This window comes from Pygocentrus nattereri, chromosome 13 (genome assembly GCF_015220715.1).
Source record: "Pygocentrus nattereri isolate fPygNat1 chromosome 13, fPygNat1.pri, whole genome shotgun sequence".
NCBI lineage: Eukaryota > Metazoa > Chordata > Actinopteri > Characiformes > Serrasalmidae > Pygocentrus > Pygocentrus nattereri.
The window spans coordinates 25,089,610-25,114,209 of record NC_051223.1 but is presented as its reverse complement, the minus strand read 5'-3'; the positions used below and the strand labels follow the sequence as shown (position 1 = coordinate 25,114,209).

Genomic DNA, 24,600 nt, shown 5'->3' with positions numbered 1-24,600 from the left:
AGCTATGTGTTGCCTTAATTATATACTAGACACTGAATTCTTTTTATGTTTTGAATTGCAGTGAGAATGGCAGCCATGAAAACCCAGGAGCAGCGATCCAGTCCCCTAAAATCACACATACAAAGTGAGTACGAAGATTATGTCCTTCATCTATACACTCTCTGCTGAAGCAGTAAATTATAGCTCACAATAGTTGAATTGAACAATTTCAAAGCTTTATTGAGTTGACTGCTAATTCTTGTCCTTTTGTTTAGAGTTCCCTTTCAAACACAAAGCTATCACCATAAAATGAATAGTATAATAGCTTTGAACTGTTAGTTACTTTCTCTGAAGTCTAACACACAAATATGCTTGAAATATGGGACACGGTAGAAGAAGAATAGTGGGCTTAAAGAAGCAAAATTATTATGGTTCGATGTACTGCTGATGCCCCAGACTGCCTGTTTTATTGTTTAAAAAGTTTCTAGTGACCTTAAAACAACCAGTTTTGCAGTTGTGTGCAGGTTATTTTTGGATATTACTTGACTTTCACAGGTATATACAGCAGAGCTTAAGTTTTACCTCCTTTACTTTTAAAATCTAGAGGTTTTTTTTATTTTTATTGGTAAAGTTCTCCTGACCCAGTGACCCACAACTGGCCATCTCAGCACATTCTTTACGCTTGGGTGAGACGCGCACACGCAGCTTTGTAAAACCAACACCTACGCGCACACGCAGCCTGACCATAACTCCTCCAGTGACATAAACACCAGACACTCACCTTTGAACTCCTCATCTCTCACCTACTAATCCATCTAACTGCCTTGTCTCATTGCATAGCTGACTGTGGCTAAAAATAAATCCTTATGTCTTTCTCTGCATGTATTCCTGATCTGCTTTCATGCTCCCCTTTAAAGTCATGCCACTTTAGGAAGGCTTTTTCCTGACGTGCAACATACAGAGAACTGTTTTGAGCTTCTGCCCATATCATTATTGCACATCATAGAGTAAATCTACCAGTACATTTTATATTCTGTTTCTTCTTTTTACTTAAGCTGTATCATCTTCCCACCAAAGGCCAGCTCTCTTACTCACTTGTACTCACTCACTCTCTCTCGTCCCCTCTCTGCACATGGTATAACTTGCCATTAACTCCGTACACCCCAAGGGTCTGTATATTAGCATGTACTTCAATCACTTCTTCAACTTATAACTACCAAATACTTAATAGTAGCTACTGAAACATTACCTGCAGTCTGAGCATTGACTAAACGTGGGCCAAGGTCATTGTATTACCCAGATCTGTTTGTTTATTTATTTTATTTTTATTTTATTGGTCGGCTGGTTGGTTGTTCACATTAAAATAACGAATGCAAATGACCAAATAAACTTGTAATGTAAATGACCAAACAGACCTGTACTGACATCAGTCTGAACAGATTATGCTCCTGAACGACCCACAATCCATCTTGCACTCCCATACAACAAACAAAACTATTTTCTACCTTTTCTTAAGATTAACAGACTCCTTTTATGTAACATTAAAATGAGCGATCAATTGAAAGAACAAAGACACTAAAATGACCATTTTGAACAAAGTTTAAAAAATAAAAAGTTGTGAATTTCTGTGCTTGTTTTAATTGTGGAAGCTATACAGGCTCTTATGGAAAAAATCACTGCCGAAGCAGTGATACATACTGAATAAAGGCACTTGATTTGTGTTTGGTTTCTGTTTTTAAATCAGTATTTCAGTAAAACAGATTTTAAATGGCTGTAAGATTTCTCTCATTAAAAAGCGCTCAGCTTATTTGTACTGTATGCATCTTGCTCAGCCTCCAAAATGAAATATGTAAAGCTTAACCATAATAACAGGCATTGCTATAAGGCTTCTATTCCCATGCACATAATTAAGATGAAGACCATAGGATGAGGCCACATTGCCACATTTTGAATACATATTGAATACATAAAAATAAATCTGCTTATTGGATTTTGACTAGTTTTGCTTGCACTTTGAATGTATTCCAAGTGTTAAGATTAATTTCTAGATAATAAGCCTAAGGTTCAAGGGGTTAAACAAAAGGTAAACTTCTTGGTTACCTCTCAGTGGTAGTGCTCACTGCCCCACCTCCTCTTCTCTCTGTTTGTCCAAGTCACAGCTGAGCTGGAATCAACTGCCCAAATAGATTTCAAGTATTCCATAGCGCAAGAGAGTGAAAGCGCCAAGGGCATGCACTGTCAAAATAAGCCTGCCTAACCTAACTCCAGGTGTTAACCAAGAAAGCTGAACAGATTATATAAATGTGTTCCTCAGTTTGCTTCTCTGACAGTGACAAGATTGTTTAATTTTACAGAAATTTTCTAGCTTTGACACGTGGGGCAACTGATTGAGAATCCACATACAAAGATAATCCAAAGGATCTTAAGTGGCCTTTCATCATGACCTCTCCAGCTCAAACAACCTGACATCCATAATGAGTATCAGAGTCTGCATGCCTCATGCTTCTGTGCTGAAAATGAGATCTGTTACTGTATTCAGACAATTAGGATGAGACGTTTCTGCTCCCTGTCACCCATTATAGCAGAATCTGTAGGCAGCCTTCTAATATGTTTGTGTGGGTGCATAGGACTGACTACATTTCCTATTATAAAGGTACTGCCTTTGGGCAGCTTTCATGCTCTGATGGACATTCATCCCCAGAGGAAGTGTATGACAGTGTGTTTGTATGAACACCGAGAGTTTACCCCTTACTGAGCAACAGCATGAATGAGAAATGCACACTGAGTCCAAATCAAAGGCTCCCAGTGTGTCGTCCCAGGTAGTGTAGGTGTATGTGTGGCACAGAAGTGTGAAATATGTTTAGCAGACAGTTTTGGTGCAATGAAATGTGAATTCTTGGCCAAAACCGAAACAAAGATTCCAGACACCCTGGCCAAAAAAAAAAACCAAAAACCCATAACTGCTAAAAGCTGATAATAAAGTTACAAAATACAAAAGGAAACTTGCTAATTTCAATTTATTTATTAATTGCTAATTTATTTATTTGTTTGTTTTTCATGAAGTTCAAGAGTAAGTGTCTTGTTTGAATGTATGTGCTGCACCGTTTAAGGTGTAACAGAAAACTTGAATAAGAAGCTGCCAAATAGGAACATCAGCCTCGTCATTTATTAGGTCATTTACACTTTGGCTGTCGTTACTGATTTTTGACATTTCAAAAACTGATGCTTTAGGTGGTGATGGTGCTCACGAGGACTTTCCTTTGTGCTTCCATTGTTTTGCTGCAGTCTGTGTATAGTGCAGGGTGCTGTATTTTCAAGTGGAATCAAACTTGTAGTGGAAATGTTTTGGTGTTGTACCCTCTCTTGATACTCGAAATGAATGGAATCTATTAAATCACTTGCCTAATGACTATACAAATAAATTTTTGTCACTTTATTGTTGGCCACATAAATCTTTGCTAGTTTTGGCTAAAAGTTTTCGATAACCAAAATTTCAGTACATCCCTTTTTGTCTCTTTCCTTGATTTGTTTCATTTTTAGGTCATCATATGACCTGTTACATGACAGTGACAGTAAATTTGATGATCTTTTGACAGGTGATCCCCGTCCCATGGCACAGATGAAGACTCTTCAGTTTCGTTGCATTGCACCTAAAGCCCCAACAGTGGGTTCATCTTCTGCAGTGCTGTCTTGTCAACCACCTACTACCCTTCCAGAGCCTTCGACAGCCATAAGCCCTAAATCCATCCTAGTACCTGCTCAGAAATATGCCCTGATGCAGGTGGCTGGACAAGGGGGTACTTTCTCATTGGTGGCCTTACCTCAGACACCACCACAACATCAAATCCAGAAGAACCTAAAACTTCCTATTCCTAGATACCAGCCGATTAGAAGTAAGAGAACCCCAGAAAAATCCAGTAGAACGACTCAGACTGCAAAGTCATCTACAGTGAAAGTGAAAGTTGAGAGTCCAGAACAGTCATCTGAACAGGTTAAGACAGACTCTGCTGCTCAGTCTAAAGTCTTGTTCCCAGACAATGCCATCCTCTACCAAGGACCACAGACAGAGAAACCTGTTGAAAGAAATGTGGATTCTCTCAGCAACCTCAGCTATCCCACTAGAGCTTCCACAGCTACACTTATTGCTCCTGTCAGTAAGAGCTCACCAGTAAAAGCCCAGGCAGAACGTGCAGTCTCTGCTGCGAGTGCTATTACGGTCCTCTCCCCCACCATCTTCAGCAAAGCTGTACAGATCATTCCCTCTCCCCCCAAGGGTAAGCTCCCAATCCTGCCTTATGCTAAGGTGAAGAACTCCCTCTTGCCATCTACTGGCCTTGCCAATAGCCAGTCCCCAAAGAAGAGCTCCTCAATTCAGCTTAAAAACAGCCTGAAATGCCCCCCAGACATCAAAGGCAAGACCATGGACAATGGCAGCAGAAGTAACTGTCTCAGCCAAGGTTCAGATGCCTCCCTTTGCAAGAAAACTCCAGACAAAAGGCGGGGGAGGAAGAGGAAAACCACGGAGGATGTTGTGGCCTTTGAGGCAAGGAAGAAAAGATCTCTGTCATTTTTTTGCAGGAGAGTTCCAGAAAAACCACCACCTGGAACCCAGTCTGCTTCCCCCCAGGCCAGGGTGGTGGACATTTCAAAAAAGTATCGCAGCATTCGTCCAAAGCCTATTTTAGTGATGGAAACCACTGTTCCTCAACTTGTACCTCTACCGTCTCTCTCAACCTCTGAGAGCGTAGACCAGGAGCTCATCCTGAGGCAGCAGATGTCAGGAAAACCCTTGATTGCTGCCCGACCAAGCTTGGTGTCCATTCAAACCCCTGGCCAGCAGTCTGTGGCCAAAGCTGGAAGTGGCACCAGATCTATGAACAGCCGCCCACATGCACTCCACCGATGTCCGACTTGCAGTAGGTGTTTCCAGTTTAAGCATCACCTACAGAGTCATTTAAACAGCCACAATAACCTGAGACCGTATGGTTGTCCCGTGTGCAGGAAGGCCTATGCTCACTCAGGTAGCCTCAGCACACACATGAAGCTGCACCATGCTGAGGGGAGGCCTAGGAAGAGCCTCTGCTGTGAATTCTGTGAGAAGGCATTTGGCTATGTTGGTGTCTACTTCAGCCACCTTAGAGAAGTGCACAAGGTTATACTCACTGTGGAACCATCCATCAGTCAGCATGAGGAGAACACGCCCATAGAGGGGTAAGTAACAAATATGCAGAAATATATTCAAGCCAAAGAAAAGTTAAATATCTGGCCTCTTTCTTAGGACAGATACTTTGCATAATATAATAATATTACAAAATTCCTCAGAGACACATGATGATACTGCAAACGCCAAGATACCTCACAATGTAAATTACTTTTCTAATGCCGAAATGTGGTTTCATATGTAGCTTCCTATGCTCTGAAGTTCATTAGGTATAACTATCTTGTATCCACACTCATTCAAGAACACCTACCATGTAAGTAGACTTTGTAGGTGTATGATTACTGACTTTAACCCATCTGCCATGCATAATTATTATGTCAGTCTCACAGGGTCATGACTATTCACACTACAAGATTTCTGAGATCATATACATTCTAGTCCATCACTGAGTGATTGGATGAAAGCTCATGTTCAGAGATTATCCTTCAATAATTCAGTTTCTTAAAGTATTTTTAGGAGATTATTATATAATAATTGTGTATCATGATCCATTTGCATAAGAAAAGGTAAAGTAAAAAAAAAAAGTTGGTGGGAAAAAAACAGGAGTTTTCAAAATCTTTGAAATTTTCAAAAAATTATTTAAAGATACAAAAAAAAAAATGGAACTCTTAGCCATGCAAAACCTGGCAAACCACCAATACTATAATCAGATAAACAGTACTTAAAAATGTTCTTTTTGATCGATAGGAGAAAATCAAGCTCTACTCTTACTTTAGATATGAAAAAAAGCAAGAATTTTTCTGTTCATTCTTCCACTTCAAGAAGACTCAACAAGAAAACAAGGTCTGAAAGATTGTGTAGCTACCAAGAAGGTGTTAATGAGAAAAGGATAAAAAAAAAGAGGAAAATTTATACGCACACACACACACACACACACGGCCGGCTTTATATTAAGTCCATGTTACCTACTTTTTTCAGAGTGATGAAAAATTAATAACCTGTTTTAAGGGCTATTTTGACTGAAAATTAAATTGAATGCCCTCTGCTTTTGCACAGTACTGTATATTCACATGTTTTAAAAAAAACAACCACAACAAGGCAGCTTCTTCTCACTGAGAAGTAGTGTGTAACTAGCACACTAACAGACTACAACTGTACCAACAAATGGGTTTCAGTTAGTCAACATTTACACATTGCACCTATGTGGTAGGTGTATCTGGTAAAATGACCAGTGAGTGTAGGTACAAGGTAAAGTGATCAGCTTATATTACACAGAGATATTTTCTTGTTCTGATGGACTTCAGGTGTACAGATTCTGATGACCAGGCTTCAGAGCAGCATGTGGACCCAGTGGAACTGCAGATCAAATGTGGCCGCTGCCAGGCCATCACTCCCACCTTTGCCGACATGAAGTTACACCTTCTGTATGTGCACGGCGAGGAAGTGCAGGTACGTCTGAAGGAGGGTGCCATGCACGGGGGTCGCGAGGCTGAAGACGAGCTGGTCAAGCATGCGGCCCACTACTGGAGGCAGCTAAACGAGCGGCGCAACCTGGTGCGCTGTGGAAACTGTGATGAAGAGTTTTTTTCGTTCTCTAAGCTCAAGCGTCACCTGCACTCCCACCACCAGGGGGCTAGAGAGAGCAAAAAGGAAGAGCAGGAACAGGAGAAAGAAGGTAAAGAACACAGTTCTGGGGGCTCAGCTAAGAATGTGACCCTTAGAGCGGGATCACGGTTTAATTGCATCCTGTGCACTGAGGTTTTGGACAGGAAGCAGGACATTCTGGAGCACTGGAGGGGACGTCACAACTGTGAAAACCCAGTCATGCTGTGGGAAGTACTGGACTCAAGGGGAGATGATACCTACTCACAGCCCAAAGTAACATCCTAAGTAAGGTATTTAAGCAAGTTCTCCAGGAGTTTAAGTGGCAGCACAGAAAAATAAACAAAAAATCATCAGTGATATAGATTTTCATATTATTTTTGCTTTTTGCGCTGTTCTATTTTGATATTGATGTTTTTTATATACTCCCTTTAATTTATGTTTCCTGTTTTTTAAAGTATAAGTTAAGACTTCTCAATTTTGGACTTTTTTTTTTCTTTGCCTCATTGTATTGAACATAGGATTGGACATTGGATTCAGAATGAGTATATGAGGATAGCTGTTTTGAACCTTTGCATTGTACTGATTGCTTAGCCTGCCAATTTTCTGGACTATGTTGAGTTTTCAGTGAAGACTCACCACTAAATGAGTAGTATAACCAAAACTGTTAACAGGGCTGATGAGGAGTGAATACCTGTAATCCATATACAGTTGTGTAAAAAGATTTGAATACCCCTGGTCAAATTAATTGTTTTGATGATTTTGCTTAGAAAATCAAAACCTCTAATTTGAGCAAGTGTACTCAGATTTTGACACAGAAACATATTTGCAATCTTTAAGTATACAATGTTCTGCAATTTTTGCTTTTTTTGCTGAGTTTAACATGTTGGAGAAAAACAAAACAAAATATACAGTGTCCTAACTTTTGCGTAGCCCACATTTTGTTTTCAAACAGTAATTGTGCATTTAAATGTGCAGAAGTTTGTTCTGTAACTTCTTTTCTCTTAGGACCTTAGCAAAATGTAATATGACCAGGGGTGCCCAAACTTTTGCATATGACTATTCGTTTAACCATTTTGATCAGGATTTGCTAGTAATTTATCCATAAATTAAATATCTGCTTAAATCAAGTATCTTCAAAATACTCTGCACACTAAATTGCAGTGATTGCAAAAAGGTGCTGATATAATGCTGGTTTGCCACTTCACAGATCAATGCATGTTTATAGGGAGACTCTCTGACCGTCATCCAGACTCATTCAGTGCTGCCACCTCTGCAGTAAAGAGGACTTGGTTAGTGAAATTCTCAGAGGTGCTTATTTCAGTTAAGGATGACACACTAAGAGATATTAAAAAAAAAAAAAAAAAAAAAAAATTATGTACAATTTCAGTTCTAAGGCAACACAAACACATGGTTTTGTGTGTGCACGTGTAGACAAAAGTGTTATAAGTGTACATTTGTTGTGTTTTGGCTTGGAAAACATTTTTCCTAGTGAAATGCTTAAATTTATTGAAATAGTCTTGTGTTTCAATTCATAAGAAAGTCTAACAGGGTAACTGAATGTACCTTGAATGTTTCAGAATCCTACCAAATGTTATATATAAAATAGATAGATTATATTTCTCTCTTTACATATATACACATAGATAAAATGAGAATATATATCTTTGCATAGAAGATGACGGTCACCATGCTGCTGTTATATTTCAAATAGAGAATCATTTTAAATATTTAAAAAGGTGTAACATTAGAAATGTCATCAGTGTACTTGCAGCCCGTTTTGTGTAATGTAAGCCCCTCTTTGCTTCTGACTAAACTTGTGGGCCACATTTTCTGGACACAGATCATGTCAAGCCCTTCACTTTAAAGGCTTTTCAGTGAGTTGAAAAAGCCCGTTGATAGTGTATTGTTGTCCATGACTAGGCTTTTTGTACTATAGAAAACTGTCTGGGTCATCAGTTTTTCACCAGAAATTGTTCTTGAAGGGACACTACAAATATACAAAGATCTCAAAGGTACCCTTCAGGCAGTTTTCAGACTGTTTGAGTAACAATTTATGTGAAATCGGTGCTTATGCGCACACATGGCATATTGAAATAATGAAATATTGCCTTTTAAATGCATAATTCATTGCTTACCTAAGTGTCATGAAGTCCCTATGTAGGTAGCCTTAAAATAAAGTGTTACCGTTTATTGACTGACAATCTGGAATTTAGATTGAGATTTTTGAGCTTATGTAATGCTGCATACATTTTTTTTAATGTCTTAAAGAGCTCATCCACTTTTTTTTTTTTTTTTTTTTTTTAAATTTAATAATGGATCTTGCCTGTGGTACACCCCACCCCCACCCCCCACCCCCAAAAAAGCTAAACTGAAATCTTAGTTTTACCTGTTTAATGAAATAAATAGTCCATTATGATTAGAATTACATGCTTTTTCTAGAGTCTAAAAGGCATGTTTTAACAGAATTGTGAGAATGTACACAAAAGCTGTTCATTGTGTCTAAAAGTGACAAGAATGTGTCTTAAAACACATGTGATCATTTACTTGGTACTGAAGATCATGTCCTATTGTCCACTGTGAAAGTTGCTTAAGCCTGTTGTATGTGGCTTTAGCCTAACACAGCTCTGACTGGGCTTTGCATTTGTTCTGAACTAGTGAAGAGAAACCCACATAGCTGATTGGTGCCAAAATAAAAAAGCAGTGACTAAGATGGTTTCTTTGCTGTAGTCTTTAATTCTTCCAGTTTTATGTAAGATCAGACATCAATTGAATATATAGGAAAGCAGTTAGGGAGCAAGGGGTTCAGGTACGGTGTTTCTTTCAAATTTCTCTTATTGTACAACTCAAATTGGCAGTGCTGATAATGCCTTCAGTTGCTTTTGATATGAGTGATTATGAGACTGTATTAAGTGGGAAAAAAACTGAACTTTGACTTCTTGATGATGTGTATGTGCATGATGTGTACACTGAACATCTACAGAGTCTAAGGAAATAGGTGGCCTCAAGATTTAGATGTCTTAGGAGATTGTAGGCAATTGAACAGGTTTATCTGAGGTTATGGAAAGTCAGTGAAGTGTATTCCTTTTGGAAGTAGTCACCTGAGAATGACTGACAGACATGATGAGTTTAGTGTAGAATTTAGTCTACTACACATTCTTAAAGATGATTTTAAATTGGCTTGGGTAATAATAGCAGAAGCAGTAGTAGCATTCTGTGAAGGAAAAGGAATGCTGAAAGTATGGAACAGGGCCTGTTCAATGAGCTGTTCAATAGAGCAAAGGGTTGCATTGAAGATCATTTCTAAATAAGTTGATGTTGGAAAGGACTCAATCAGGTGCCAAGGTCGAAGTTTCAAATTTGAAAATGGAAAAAAAATTACATTGGAATCTGTGTGGTCAATCTAGTGTTGTATTTAGTGCCAAGAAAGATGTAAAAGAACCCTATTAGGGTTTGGCATTTAACGCATCACTTATTAAGGATATGAATGGCTGCTAAGATATGTGATGACCAAGACGGCAAAAATCAAAATTAAAATCCCATGAAGCAAATGTCATCCAGAGGGATTGTGTCAAGCTGCATATGCACTGAAGATGAAGGTTGAAAATGAAGGAGCACTACCAAACTATGAACATTTTAAGTGAGAGGAGTTGGAGAGGAGTACAAAAATGAGAAGCGAGAATCTTCCGTTTAGCTTCAGTAAAAGTCTCACATGCAGACCATACAGTCACATTCTGAGGTTAGCCTTGTTCTAGAATCATTATTGGAATTATTATTATTATTGGAAGAAGAAATTCACAAGACCAGATATGTAGGTTACACATACACAGAATGGTGGGATCACAAGATAGGTCACCCAAGTATGTGCCTCTCTAAATATACATTTATTACCTCATAATATGCTGCATGCATTTCCGCATGTCAGAGAAGAGCAATGAAAGAAAGTTCTGATTTCTCTACAGTGGTCAGGAGAGACTGTTCCAGTCCTGCCTTGAGCAGAAAATAAGGAGCAAATAATGCTGTAAAAATGGAAACATTCATTTTAAATATTGTTTCATTTTATGGAGATAATATCATAATAATGTTATGGAACTACTCATTGTTCTATCCCCGCACCGTTGTAATATTCAGCCGCTCCCCTGCTGCATTCTTTATTGGATTTCTCAGTGCCTCTGAGTCAGGTAAACTTCTGTTTTAAAGGCTATGTGCATGTTCCTAGCCTTTCTGCTCACATAGTGCAGTCACCCAAGAGAGCGGATGAAGGTAATGCGGGAACCAACACGAGGGCCGATGCATATTTCTCTTTAATCATGGAGACACTTGTTCTTTCATTCTCTCGCTCGCTCTTTCTCTTCACACCAGAAACATGATCACTCGTGGGAGATCAAAGCCCACCCCTCTAACAGGATTAGAGGATGGAGGGAAAGGAGGAGGAGAGTGCCTGTTTTAGAGGAGAGCAGAAGAGATGGGGCAGAGGAGCAAAGAGACAAGTGGGAGGTCAGAGACGGAGTAATGTTGAAAATAATATAAGGAGACAAACAGGTAAAAATGAACAGAGAGAGAGAGAGAGAGAGAAAGTGGACTAAGACAAGAAAAGACTGCACTTCTCAACTTGTTCTGATCGAGATGAACATTTTAAAGTGTGGAACTCTCAGCACAAATACACACAAAAGGCCTTGCTCACCCTCCAGCTATCTTTTTTCAGAACGACCCAGAAAAAGAAAGAAGGAATGATGATGGTGTTGATGAATTCTTCATGAACACTGATGAATGGTGACTAATGAAAGACTGTTCACCAGTGAGTACGTCTGATAATGAGCTCCTCCACACAAATCCTCCTGCTTCTGCCATGCAGGTGAGAGCCGCTGTATGAGGATTTTAATGCAGCGTTTAATTTGGAGAGTCAGTGGCCACTTGTGTGAAGTATCTTAGGTATTTATCTTAAGCTAAACGTTTAAGGCATATATTTAAATCTGTAATTTCAGCTAACATTTTTGGAAGTCAGAGGCATGAAGTTGTTACTTGTGGAAGCTTTTCAAACAACTTTGTATATTTCATGTTATATATGTTAATATCACACACAAGATTAAAAAAATAATGCCTTGGTGTTTAGGTCTCAAATACAGAAAACAACATCCTGCTCATGCCTATGATAATTCACTTAAATGTTCGGAAGACATGTCCAACAAATTTTTTATAATTCTCTTTCAGTGCACTCACAATTGGAAGATTCATCCACTTGGGGAAGGGGTCCAAAGCTTAAACAACAGTACAAAATATTCTTTTGCATGTTGCATGCAATTACACATTTCCACCAGAGAGGTCTCCAGATCCCCTGAAATTGCGTAGTGTAGCTTTAAACCTAGGGTCTAAAATTTAATTTACAGTTATTGATGTCACTTTTATATGTATGGAAATCTTTTTTTTTTCTTTTTGCTTTAAAGACTTTTTGATGCAGCTCACTTAAAGTTCACTTTCAGGGGAAAACCTGTGGCCCATATTAACTTAAATGCAGGTGACCACAGGTTCCTGGAGATGATTCTGATAACAAAATGTCTTAAAATACCTACTTACATTGTCAGTGTGATTTAGGCCAACTATGTGTAATTTATGTTCCAACTCATCCTTTGAACACATTGCAATAACTGCGAAATGAGAGCTGATGTTTGGTGCCACTTCTGCCAAGTTGTCTCAATCCATGTCCCTATTAGCATGATTAAAAACAATACAACAACTAAGACCATAGACGGGTATGTAACAAAATAATGTAAGAATCAGATCAGATATTACAGATTAAGCCACATGGTAAATGTTAAAATAGCCAGCAATCCTGCAACTAGAGAAATAGCACTGATAATAGAGAAAAATGACCATTTTTTAAAATATATTCAGGGAAGTTATTGTGGCATTTGTAAAGATTAGGAAGATCTACTCCAACACACAACCTTATTTTGACAATTTAAGTAGCTTTCACAATTTGTCATAGTACCTGTTAAAAACCAATTACTCTCTCAAAATGTTAAGCATTCAAAGTCCCCCATGGATTGTAAAAGGTCCGTTAATTACTTTTTTGTCATTTTCACAGAATTTCTGCATGTCAAGAGTTGATTTTTAGTGAGGTTTTTACCTTGTTCTACCTTTTTATTTCTCTCAGTGGGAAAACGCATCTCTGCCTAGTGTGGCAGAAGTTTGAGGACATGCTTAATCATGTCCAACAGTGACCAGATAAAAAGGAAGGGCTACATAGACACTACATGTGCAAATGATTATAATTTTACCTGTATGTATGTACGTATGCGTGTATGTAGCTGTAGCCTTCAATGTCATTTCCTTTGCTCCCCCTGTGCTCTTTCCCGTGAGCTTGGTGGTCCAGATGGCATAGACTCACTGTGCTCCACTGGGTCTTCTGTAGACCGCCCAGAGGGACAGCAACCATCTGCCCAGTACGCCTCCGTCCACATACGCACACGCACACAACCTCTGACCTAAAACACACCACAGACGGAAACGGTTGGTTGTAGAGCATCTCTCTACTATTCTCAAATTTATAGCTTCAAAAACTATTAACAGAAGTGAAAACTCTAATTCTCTAATAAGATGAATTTACATGTTTAAATTGGTGCATCATTTACTGTCACCGTTTAAAATCTTTTAGGCTAGGTTGTTTAGGAAAGCTTATCCTGATATGTTTGTTGCTTCTCTTATCTAGTTTAATAGCTCAGCTACTGATGATGTATTCAAGTTTCCCTTGTTTCTTTGTGGTATGATATAGTGGTGGAGTAGCTGTGTCTTCAGTTCATAAAGTAACACAGAGGAAAGCTCTTGACAGGGTCTCCTCTCACCAATCTGTAAAAGCTGTCCTGGGCTGGTGTGTCCATACAGGCGAACTAGGAAGTTTCCTGACACTTGAGCAAGGGCGCAAATTATGGCAAATAATTGTCACCAAGAAAAACGTGATCATCAGTTGAAAGTGCTCTCTTGAGTGAATGTGCTCTGCAAGTGCTTCGGTAGTTTCTCAGGCCACCCCAAACTCTGCCTCGTCCTTCTCTAAATCCAATTGAGGAGTCATAGCTTGCTGACTGACTGACCCTGTTCATTTTCCCAAGGTTACTTTCTAACACCTCAGATAAACTGTTCCCCTTTAAGTCCTTCACTTATGCTTGTCCTGCAGACTAAATCAATCTTATGAAAAGAAACCACTACAGTTTGTACTATTTGTAATCTGTATTTACTGTACAACTCTGGAGAGGAGGACTTTTCCATTGCTCCCCAGGTATAGTAGCTGATGTGGTTTTGCACTGAGCTGGACAAGGATGTGGCACATCTTTTCTACCTTGAGCCTCCAGGGTCCTCCTCTCTGGGGAAGTTCTGGATAGCAGCATGATAACGCATGTCCCTGGAGAATTAGGTCTGCCTGAGTGGTAACCTACATTCAGCCAGCCCACCTCCTCCTCTCTCATCTCACAAATAAGGCTAATGACATACTACAGGCCTTCTAGGAGACTTCACTATTCTGTTTTTATGTCTATGCTCTATGCATTCTCAACAGTCCTATATGCCTGCATACGCAAACATCAGGACACAATAACGCATTTCCACTTCAGAGTATATGCACTGCATTCTTACATGGTGTTCACTGAGGCATAGCAAAGGTTCATTTTGAATCCCTAATTTACATTTTTATATCTCAGAGAGGAAGGAGGTATTGAAAAGATTTCACTTTCTATATAATCTGTTAATTTTTAATATACCAAATAGCTATTTTAACTCCTTTGTCATGGGGCCTAGAAGCAGGATATTTACTTTAGTCAATGCAAGTGCAGCCAAGCTCTTGCACATACAGCATGGTAATCACCAAAGACACCTTAGAGACTGACCTATCCATGCTCCACCCACAAATGTGTTCCTTTTTAGGAACTGCTGTGAGGTTGGTCAAGCTTTTCAAATCAGCAGCACAATCCCCTTTAATTCATTTTCATTTACAACTTTCTAATTTTCAATTAGCTGCAACATAATTCAGTGTGGTAGCAAACATTTTAGCAGTCCATTGCTAATACCGTACATATTGTAAAAATATAAATAAATAAACAAACAAAAATTTTAAAAATGGGATCTTTTGCTAACATTCTGTAAAGTTTATCTAGCGTAGTGACCGTTGCCAGGAAAGGGAATTAATTTGTGGGCAAAGCATATGTATGTATATATATATATATATATATATATATATATATATAATGTCAATTCTCTAAACCTAACTGAGTGTAGGCCTGTGTTGCATTAAATTATGGGTGCATGATGCTTTATTTCCTGATTCCACTTTCTCCACTCATTTCATCTACTAGTCTTTCTTCCATTGCTCTTCTTCAACATAAGTAACACAGCACCAATTAATATTCATTCATTCTTTCCTGTTCCCTCCAATCTCAAAGACGAATGAAGGTTCACAATTAGCAATTAAGAAAGCCATTCCATCGTTATCACCTTCATGTACATCTCCCCCTCCCCTACATCTCTCCTGAGAGCCCTTCCCCCAGACAGGCCGGCTCTGGATGGGCGTCCTGCTGTGACTGTCCCCCCTGGGGAAGACCTGGATCCTACCTCAGTGGTCACAATCAATTACATTCATCTATTTTGTTTCTCTCTCTCTCTCTCTCTCTCTCTCTCTCTCTCCCTCTCTCTCTCTCTCCCTCCCTCTCTCTCTCTCTCTCTCTCCCTCTCTCTCTCTCTCTCTCTCTCTCTCTCTCTCTCTCTCTCTCTCTCTCTCTCTCTCTCTCTCTCTCTCTCTCTCTCTCTGTCGTTTCGATGAGTCACATTTTTTCAGGCTTGGCAGCTCCCCTAGTCCTCCTGTCACAGCCTAGGAGAGATGCTCTTCCTTTGCACTGCTTTTAGAGGGTGAGCAGTGAAGCTGACAAATCTACACAGATGGAGAGGAAATAAATGGAGAGTGGTTAAAGGTGTAGAATGGGGGTAATAGTTGTATATGGGGGCTATAAGAGATTTATTTGTTGAGCATTACTGTAGCTGTCACAGGTTCTAGATCCTGAGGTTAGATATGAGGCACTAGCAGGCCTTGCATTGGAGTGTGATATAGAGGGAAAGCCCCACTTACCAATCAGCATGCCCCACTGTTTTGTACATGCTTCTACACAAGTTCCAAAACTGTGTATGTGTAGTATGTTTTAATGTAGTATGATTTAGTATAATTTATATTAAAATATAAAATAATTGCTTATCATATTCCATAATTGATGCAGGTGAATTGCAACCCTCAGATTTATCTTAACTCATTTTGATACTCCTAAATAGCGCATTATACGGTCAACTGTAATGTGATTCAGCAGTGGTGAATATGAATGCAGGGCTAGCATGGAGGTCACAGTGAACGAATATGAACTGATTTTTAAACACCCGAAACTAACCAAAAGACATACAACAAGCTTGTACCACTGGTGTGTCCTCTGACTGAAAAACCTACACGCAATAAACCAGGGCAAGCAAAAACTCCATCTTCTGATGACTCACACTAAGCAATCCTGTTTGATAGTCAGCGCAAAATAAAATGTCTAAAGGTTAAATATGCAAAGCAGTAGCTGAAAAAAACTATATTTTGCACTTGCTTGCTCATTTGACCTTGCTTAAAACAGCGATGAAAGCATTTGAAAAGCCAACTTCCCCCATTTTTATTATAACATGTTTCAGTTTATATAAGTGTAAAATTAAACCTTACAGCTGCTAACTCAGCATTACAACAGTTATGATATCACATTGTCTGTGCATGTAAAGTTTAGTTTAGTGTATGGTACCACACTGGAATTCACTGAGCTCCTGAGAGCGACCCATTCTTTCATAAATGTTTGTAGAAGCAGTGTGCAGGCCTAGGTGCTTGGTTTTATGCACCTGTGGCCATGGAATTGATTGAAACACCTGAATTCAGTGTTTTGGATGGGTGAGTGAATACTTTTGGAAATATAGTGTAACTCTAAATAATCAAGTAGTTCATAAAGTTTTTAAATACTTTAAAATATTAAGGCATAACCATAAAGATGTATTAGGAGGCTTGGGCATATTTTAATTTTATTTTGTGCAGTCAGTACAGCATATCTTGAGTTGTGATTACCTTTGTACTCTAACTCACCTTGAGTGAGAGAGCTGAAAATGCCCAAAGGAAACAATTGAAATGATAAATATTCTTTTTACCTGACACAGCAGTGGTATCTCCAAGTCTAATGTCTTGGAACTTAGCACACTGAAAGTGTGTATGAGTGTTTGAGGGAAAAGAGCTCAGAGAATTTGACCTATTGCACTGAGCTAATGTGCAGTGTAATGTTCTCCAGCTTTGTTGGACTGAGCATGGTGGTGAAAAAGGTCCATCACTGCGGGCAACAAGGTACGCCAAGTAACTGCGCCTGCCAAAGACAGCCGTCCATCTCAAGAGCCATATTGAGTTTTACTGCAGGTGTGTGTCAGAGAGAGAGAGAGAGAGAGGGAAAGAGAGAATCTATATGCCTCTGAGGAGAACAAGCTTTTTTCTTTCTTGTTCTCCAGTTAAAAGCACAGGCACCATCACTGAACAATGACTTGAATGCTTCTTGCAGCACATTTTCAGTTATTCTCCTCATTTTCAGGTACTTCCATTGCTTTCAAAGCAAAATGAAAATATGAAATTACGCAAGAGAAGAGCAGATGTGCTAGAGGCAGATCTGGATTCAGTAATTTAGCTCTGAAGGATTGGGCAAAAATTCTCATAGCTGTTTAACTAGGAACTCTAGCATCTCTCTTTTTCCCCCATGACTCTTTCTTTCTTCCATCATGAGTTTGTCTCTTATTGGGACATGAATATTATGATGATCTTATTTTCCAGTCTTGAAGACCATGCAGAACCATAACATGATTGACCAACTTTTAGTGGTTTTAGTCTTTATTAGCAGAGTGATCAGATGTTGCTCAGGAGTGCGCAGACACACAGCTAGAGATCTAGTGCCCTACAGAGCTCATTTCCAGCTCCAGTATAACACAATGGCTCTAATAATAAGGAGCCTCTCCTGGAAGCCTGTGTTTAGATGGGAACTCTGCAGTGTAATAGAAACTCAGCTGGGCAGCCTCAGTTTAACAGCTAGCAAATTAAACCACAGCCTGGTTATGGAATCATCTATTCTGTAACATATCACTGTCAGGACAAAACTCTGTCTCCAGGCCCCAGAGTGATGCATCTGTTGGAAGTATTGCTCTATTATCAGGAGATCGCTAGTTCTAATCTCGATGATGTCATGTAGCTGTCCACGGTTAGGAGTCCCAGAGAACGTAACTGGCCATGCTGTCTTCTGCCTCTGTTCAAGGTGCTGCTCTCTGGTTGGGAAGAATGGCCTTGTTTATTTTTATTCTATCATTCAGTGCAATTCAAATTGAGGGTCTTTCCAGTTTTGTAGCATTTTACAGCCTGAGCTAGAGGGTAGAAGTTGGCCGTGACTAATTTGGGTAAAATAGGGTAAAAATCCAACCTAGGAAAAATTCCATCTGACCTGTGGATCCATTGTGCAGTTCCATATGTCATTTATTTTTTTAGCTTTATCTGTTTGTTGCTTTGTATTGTTTTCCTTGGATACACTCAAGCAATGAGAAACAGCACTTTGTAGATATATAGCATTTCACTTCTGTCATAAAATTTGAAACGGGAAGTAACATAAGTCAAAGCTGTCATGTCACAAAATGAACCAATCACACAGTCCCACCTTCCGCACCAGGAGCAGAGAGTTTCCACATGCAAAGAGGACCATACCAGAGTTTGTTAAAAACAAACCATAGACCACCGGTTTCAGGAGGACCTGAGATCAGTTCTCTGAACCTCTTCCAAAAATAGCTCAAAAACAGCTTTCACACTTGTACCAAACTCACAGAGCAAGCGGTCCTGGGTAAGGAAAAAAGCACCCCCATGTAAATAGGATTCCTAAATTAGGAATGTTTTATTTAAGACTATACACAACTTAGATACCTAAATCTGTGAATTAAATTAAGACTATTTTGTTTTGACACAATATTTTAGCAAGTCTGAAGGGAAGTATGCATGTTGTTAATTTACTGAGAAAGAGAATACAGGCAAAATTAGATCTAAAATACCATAAACTTGCCATGACCGTGTTTCACATGGTCATGAATGGGACACCTCCTTTAGGAAAGTGAGGCACAGGTTTAATTGACAGAGAAAGCCAAAACGCATGATAATAACCAAGAGCACAATGAATAGTTTAGTCCTAGACTAGTTACTAAAATGATAGGTCAAAATGATATTAATTTTGTTTTGTTTGTGGGTATATCATTGACAAAGGCTTTCTAATCTGCAGTCCGCTGATGCCTCGGAGGAAAAATAATTCTCTGCTTTCATTTTGAAACCGTTTATAGTGTGTAGGTAGTATATGGGGTGAGTGTATGAGAAGATGGGGTCCATTTTAAAATGATAAGTTAAAAAAAAAGTATAATACGGAGTTTAAATGGAAAATTAAAAGGTCAAAAACAACATAATGAACTATTTTTTAAAAGTGCAGCCAGTATCCTCATATCAATAATATCAACAGACATCAACAGTGTTTATTTAGCATTTGACTTGAGTACATTTTAGTATATCTCCGAGAGAAGAGTGGTGCAAAAGATTAGGAAAGAGAAAGCTTCTTCCTGTGTGTGTGTGTCTCGCAGTAAGAGAGAGTGGGACGGTAGAATTCACATGAATTACAGGGTTTAGTATGCTCATATTTCTGAGCCAGTGTACGCACACACCCAGCAACTGCAGTGTAATTATGGTGTGTTATCTGAGATTACAGGAGCGGCTTACACCTGATGCCAGAGAAAGTGCTACACACTTTAAATATTTAATCAAACCCTGTAGAATGAACCTAATGAGGCAGAGAGAGACGGAAATGCACATTTGAAATACGTCTGCTTTCCTAAAACATACCTACGCATATTCAGTGTTCAATCAGTCTGTTGAAAATGTATTGAGAACAAAGTACTGCTAGTGACAGCAAGAAACTGTAAGGTACACAGCAACTAAGAAGCTAATGCAATGCTGGATGTGCCTTTTTAACCTTTTAAGGATAAAACCTAGAAATAGGTACAGTACAGCATCTACATGTTTTAAATCATCTGATTCAGCACAAACTCCGCTTTCCGCTTTAGGGGTCGCCACAGCAGATCATCTGCCTCCCTCTTGCCCTATCCACTGCCTCCTCTACTTTTACATCAACCATCTCCACTACATCCATGAACCTTCTCTGAGGTCTACCTCTTCTCCTACCCGGCAGCTCCATCTCCAACATTCTTTGACCAATATATCCACTATTCCTCCTCAACACATGTCCAAACCATCTCACCCTGGCCTCTCTGGCTTTATCTCCAAACTGCTCCACCTTCACTGTCCCTCTGATTTGCTCATCTTCTAATCTTGTCCATCCTTGTCACTCCCAACGAAAATCTCAGCATCTTCATCTCCGCCACCTCCAGCACAGCCTCCTGTCTTTTAGACAGAGCCACAGTCTCCAAACCATACACCATAGCAGGACGCACTACTGTCTTGTAAACCTTCCCTTTCACTCTTGCTGCTATCCTTCTGTCATACATCAGCCCTGACACCTGTCTCCACCCACTCCATCCTGCCTGCACCCTCTTCTTCACCTCTTTTCTACACTTTCCATTGCTCTGGGTGGTTGACCCAAGATATTTGAAGTCATCCACCTTTACAACCTCTACTCCTTGCATCTTCACCTTTCCACCTGCCTCCCTCTCATTCACACACATGTATTCCGTCTTGTCTCTACAAGTTCCGTCTTCTCCTCTCCAGTGCAAACCTCCACCTCTCCAGATTCTCTTCCACATACTCTCACCACAGATTACAATGTCATCTGCAAACATCATGGTCCATGGAGCCTCCTGCCTGACCTCATCTGTCAAACTGTCCATCACCATTGCAAACAAGAAGGGGCTCAAAGCTGATCCCTGATGTAACCCTACCTTCACCTTGAAACCATTTGTCACTCCAACTGCACACCTCACCACTGTCTCACTATCCTCATACATGTCCTGCACCACCCTAACATACTTTTCAGCTACACCTGACTTCCTCATACAGTACCACAGTTCCTCTCTTGGCACCCTATCATATGCCTTCTCTAGATCCACAAAGACACAATGTAGCTCCTTCTGACCTTCTCTGTACTTCTCTACCAACACTCAAAAAAATGCAAAAAAAACTACAAAAATTGCATCTGTGGTATTTTGCCTGTAAATATTAAATGTTAAATACAAACTAAAATGCAAAGGCAAAAAAAAAAAACCTGGAAATGGAGTTATGAACTTCTAAAAATCACTATATGTACAGTTCTGTGGTCATTTTCCTCAGCACTGTCAGTGGGCGTTCTTAGTTCATGCTTTTACTGGTGATGTGTACTGCTGTCCAGAGCCACATCACTTTCCTGACATTTTTCAATTGTCTCTGTCATCTTCTGCCCTCAAACAGCATTTGTAGTTTTTTTGCACTTCAGTAGTTTTTAAAGTCTGAAGTCAAATGTTTAGACACCTTTCAGAAGTTGCGCTGGATCCACTAGCATGTTGCAACATGCTAACTCTGTCAGTATTCATGTTTTGAAATGTGGAAGGTCTCTAAAGCTAAATCTCTTGTGTTGACTGAATGTGTTGGATGTATTTTATTTTCTGATTGGCTACCAATTGGTCACTGAACTTCGCTTGGTCTAATAGACAGTCAGAACAGATTACAATGCAAATTCGGTGTAAACCTGTTGTGGGATTTCATAGGTAAATATATGGAAAGCTCAGCTTTTGTCATTAAACATGGAATTTGAAAATTGATGATGTCGTAGAGTTTAAACACAGCACAGTGCCGCCACAACATTGATCCTTTAAGATGTTAAAGACATGTTATGTCACACATTGTCATGTAATTTCATTATACTTTGTGTCATCATATTATGTAATCTCTTAACAATATTTGACCATTTCAGCAAAATATTAGTGACATTACTATGGTTAGTGTTAAGGCCCAGTTACACAGTATACTCGCATGATGATTACCACAGATACACCAAGTGGAGCACAAACCATAAGAATCCAGCCTCTGCTTATCCCTTAAATACATTGCTCATTTACAGTAGAAATGTGCATTTATTTATAAAGAAATGTCTTTTTGAGTGTGCAGTGTTTTAATAAAGTAAGGCTTGAAGCAGGAATATGCATTTAAATGTACATAGGAAATGTAGGAGGGGTTCACAACTAGTGATTTGGTGGGCTGTTATTATAATAATAATAGCAATGATAATTAATAATTCTGTGTTACCATGGCAACTCTGATGTATACTAAACGCACATTTTGTATGGTTTCAAAATCATGATTTTAGGTTAGTTTATTACAGCACTATAAGCACTGTAGTTACATTATCTTCAAAATGCATCTAAAGGAAGGAAATTAAATGAGGCAAACACCCTTCCAGGAGTCTTGTGATACACTTAGACACACCGTGCACACAGTCTTTCATCTGCATGGTGGATTATCTGTAGTGGAGATCATCACATGCAGGTTTTTGCTTTTCTCAGAGTCTTTGCTAAGAGGAACAATGATGAGATACCAGAAGTGCCAGAAAATGGAATAATAAGTAAAGAAAGTAGCAAGGTGGTGAACAATATTTGAGCAACTGTTTGTTTGTACAGTCCATTAAATTGTATAATTAACTCAGTAGACTAAGATAAAAATCAAAAATTTGTAATGTAGCTCAGCCCAAATGAACTGATGGGGAGAATCAATACACTCTCAGAAAAACTGTATGGAACTGTCACTGGGGTACATTTCAATACGTTTTAGTCAGAGAACATAACTGTACCCTAATCTGTTCAAGTTATATTTTCTAAATTGTATTGATTTCACACACCCCATCTCGTCTCTAGGCTTTTTATTTTATTGTTCTGTTTTGCAACATTAGGTTATGAAAAGGTACAAATATGTATGCATTTTCCACTGGGAAAAACTTATTTAAGGTGCACAGTTGGACCTTCAAACCACTATTGTCCCTTTTGAGGTCACATTTGCATTGTTTGTAACTTGATGAACAAAAAATGGAACTGCAACGGACCTATTTCTGACAGTGTAGGCACGGTATGATTTATCATTTATTATACATATAGGGTAAATAGGCTGCAGATAACCATCTTGATCTCTGGGGAAACCATCATGCCATAACTTCATTCATACTCTAGAGCCTACTTAGGTTTGGTAATGACCCATCTCTACGAATGCTGGAAAGTTTAGGCGATGACTTATTTAGGCATGTGAAATTTCCTGTGAGCTGTAATAAGGCCATGAAGCCACTAGACAATCTAACTCTGTGATATTGCAGTTGAAGACTGCCTGTATCACATGCAAGCCAAGCAAATGCCTCTTCTTAACAGTTTTGGTCTATATTTTAACAGCTTTGGAAACAACTGCATAATGAGATCACTAAGAAAAGCCATGAAAATGGGATGTGGTTACAAAAACCACTCTCACAAAATGTCGATTTTTGGTGGCTGTATTATTGCTGTCATAATGCTGGCACCCAGAGATGCTGCAGGTCGTGGTGTGTGCATTTCTGTTGATGGGAACTACAAGCTTTTATCAAGGCCCAAGATTCATGTTTCCTTCAGAAAAGCTGCACCCACAATATTTAAAGTCAACATGCAATCAAAATTTTTACTTATCCCTGTCCATATTAAGCACAATTCATCATACATCAACACAGAATTCTTGTTTTTCCATCAGACAGAAACAAAATATTAAGCAATAGTGCCATGTTTCACCTCCTCCTCCCACCACACCCTCCTATGATCAAGGAGAAATGCTCAACTGGCTCAGGGACCCTCCCTGATACTGTGTTCCACTCAGGAGTATTTCATGGAAAACTGCATTATGATTTCTTATTCATGTTGACTTCAATCACATAAAGAAAAAAGTTCTATAAATAAAAATAGTTCTTTGCATTTTAAATGATTCTTCTCTATAATGGAAAGCCTGTTGTATATGGTTCTTCTATGGTTCTCTATATATCACCAAAAAGGGTTCAACTAGTGTTAAAACCCCTAGGCCATTTTTGTGGTACTATATAGAACACTTTTTGCTGAGTGTAGAATTTTGTGCAGTCTATTTTGAAGCAAGGAAGTGATCAGCATGTCAGCATTTTGCAGCTGGACCCTGAGTAAAGGGTGATGAGTGTTTAAAAAAAAAAATGAGGGGAGAAGTAAAGGCAGCTGATCTTATATTTGACAGCACAGCTTTAGCCCACACCCTCAGCACTTTGTAGATGTTAATAATTAAAACACCAGCAGTGCATCTCTTATTCTTTCATTTTATTCCCCCTGCCTGCTCTGAGGCTATCAGTCCAACTGGAGTAGAGCCAGTGAAAGAGAGGAGGCCTTCAGTCCTGATAGTGTCCTTGACCCTTCATACCACATTCATCAACACTAAGTTCAAATACAACATGCTGTCACTTCAGTGGGCTCCATATTCCTTGTAAATCCTTTTAAAGATGCCCTCTGAGATCAGAGGCGACAGAACAGTAAGTATAGTGTGAACTAATACTGTACAAGGCAATACAAAATTGAGTATTAATCTCAGGTGGAGCAATTTGCTGCATTGTGCTGTGGTTTTACACAGTTGTAACTCACAGTGTGAAAGTGTGCTATCGTATGGAAAAGAAGCATCTCTCAGTTATTTCCACTATAAATAGGCTGTAGCTGTTACAGGCTCAGCTTTGATCTTGCACCTCTGTTTAGATAAAGGCTCAGGTCTGCTCTAAATATTTCAAGATGTCAGAGCAACATCAGAAAAA

The 24,600-nt window shown here is 39.1% G+C and overlaps 1 protein-coding gene across 1 annotated transcript in view; it reads left to right on the top strand.

Moving 5' to 3' along the window:
- znf438 (zinc finger protein 438) overlaps positions 1–8,134 on the top strand; it is a 68,176-nt gene extending 60,042 nt beyond the window's left edge. The window contains exons 2-4 of the mRNA XM_037544378.1: positions 62–124; positions 3,576–5,190; positions 6,445–8,134. Coding sequence (XP_037400275.1) covers positions 67–124; positions 3,576–5,190; positions 6,445–7,030 — 2,259 coding nt within the window. The 5' untranslated portion in view covers positions 62–66 and the 3' untranslated portion in view covers positions 7,031–8,134. The remainder of the gene's footprint in view (positions 1–61; positions 125–3,575; positions 5,191–6,444) is intronic.
- The last annotated feature ends 16,466 nt before the right edge of the window (positions 8,135–24,600 follow it).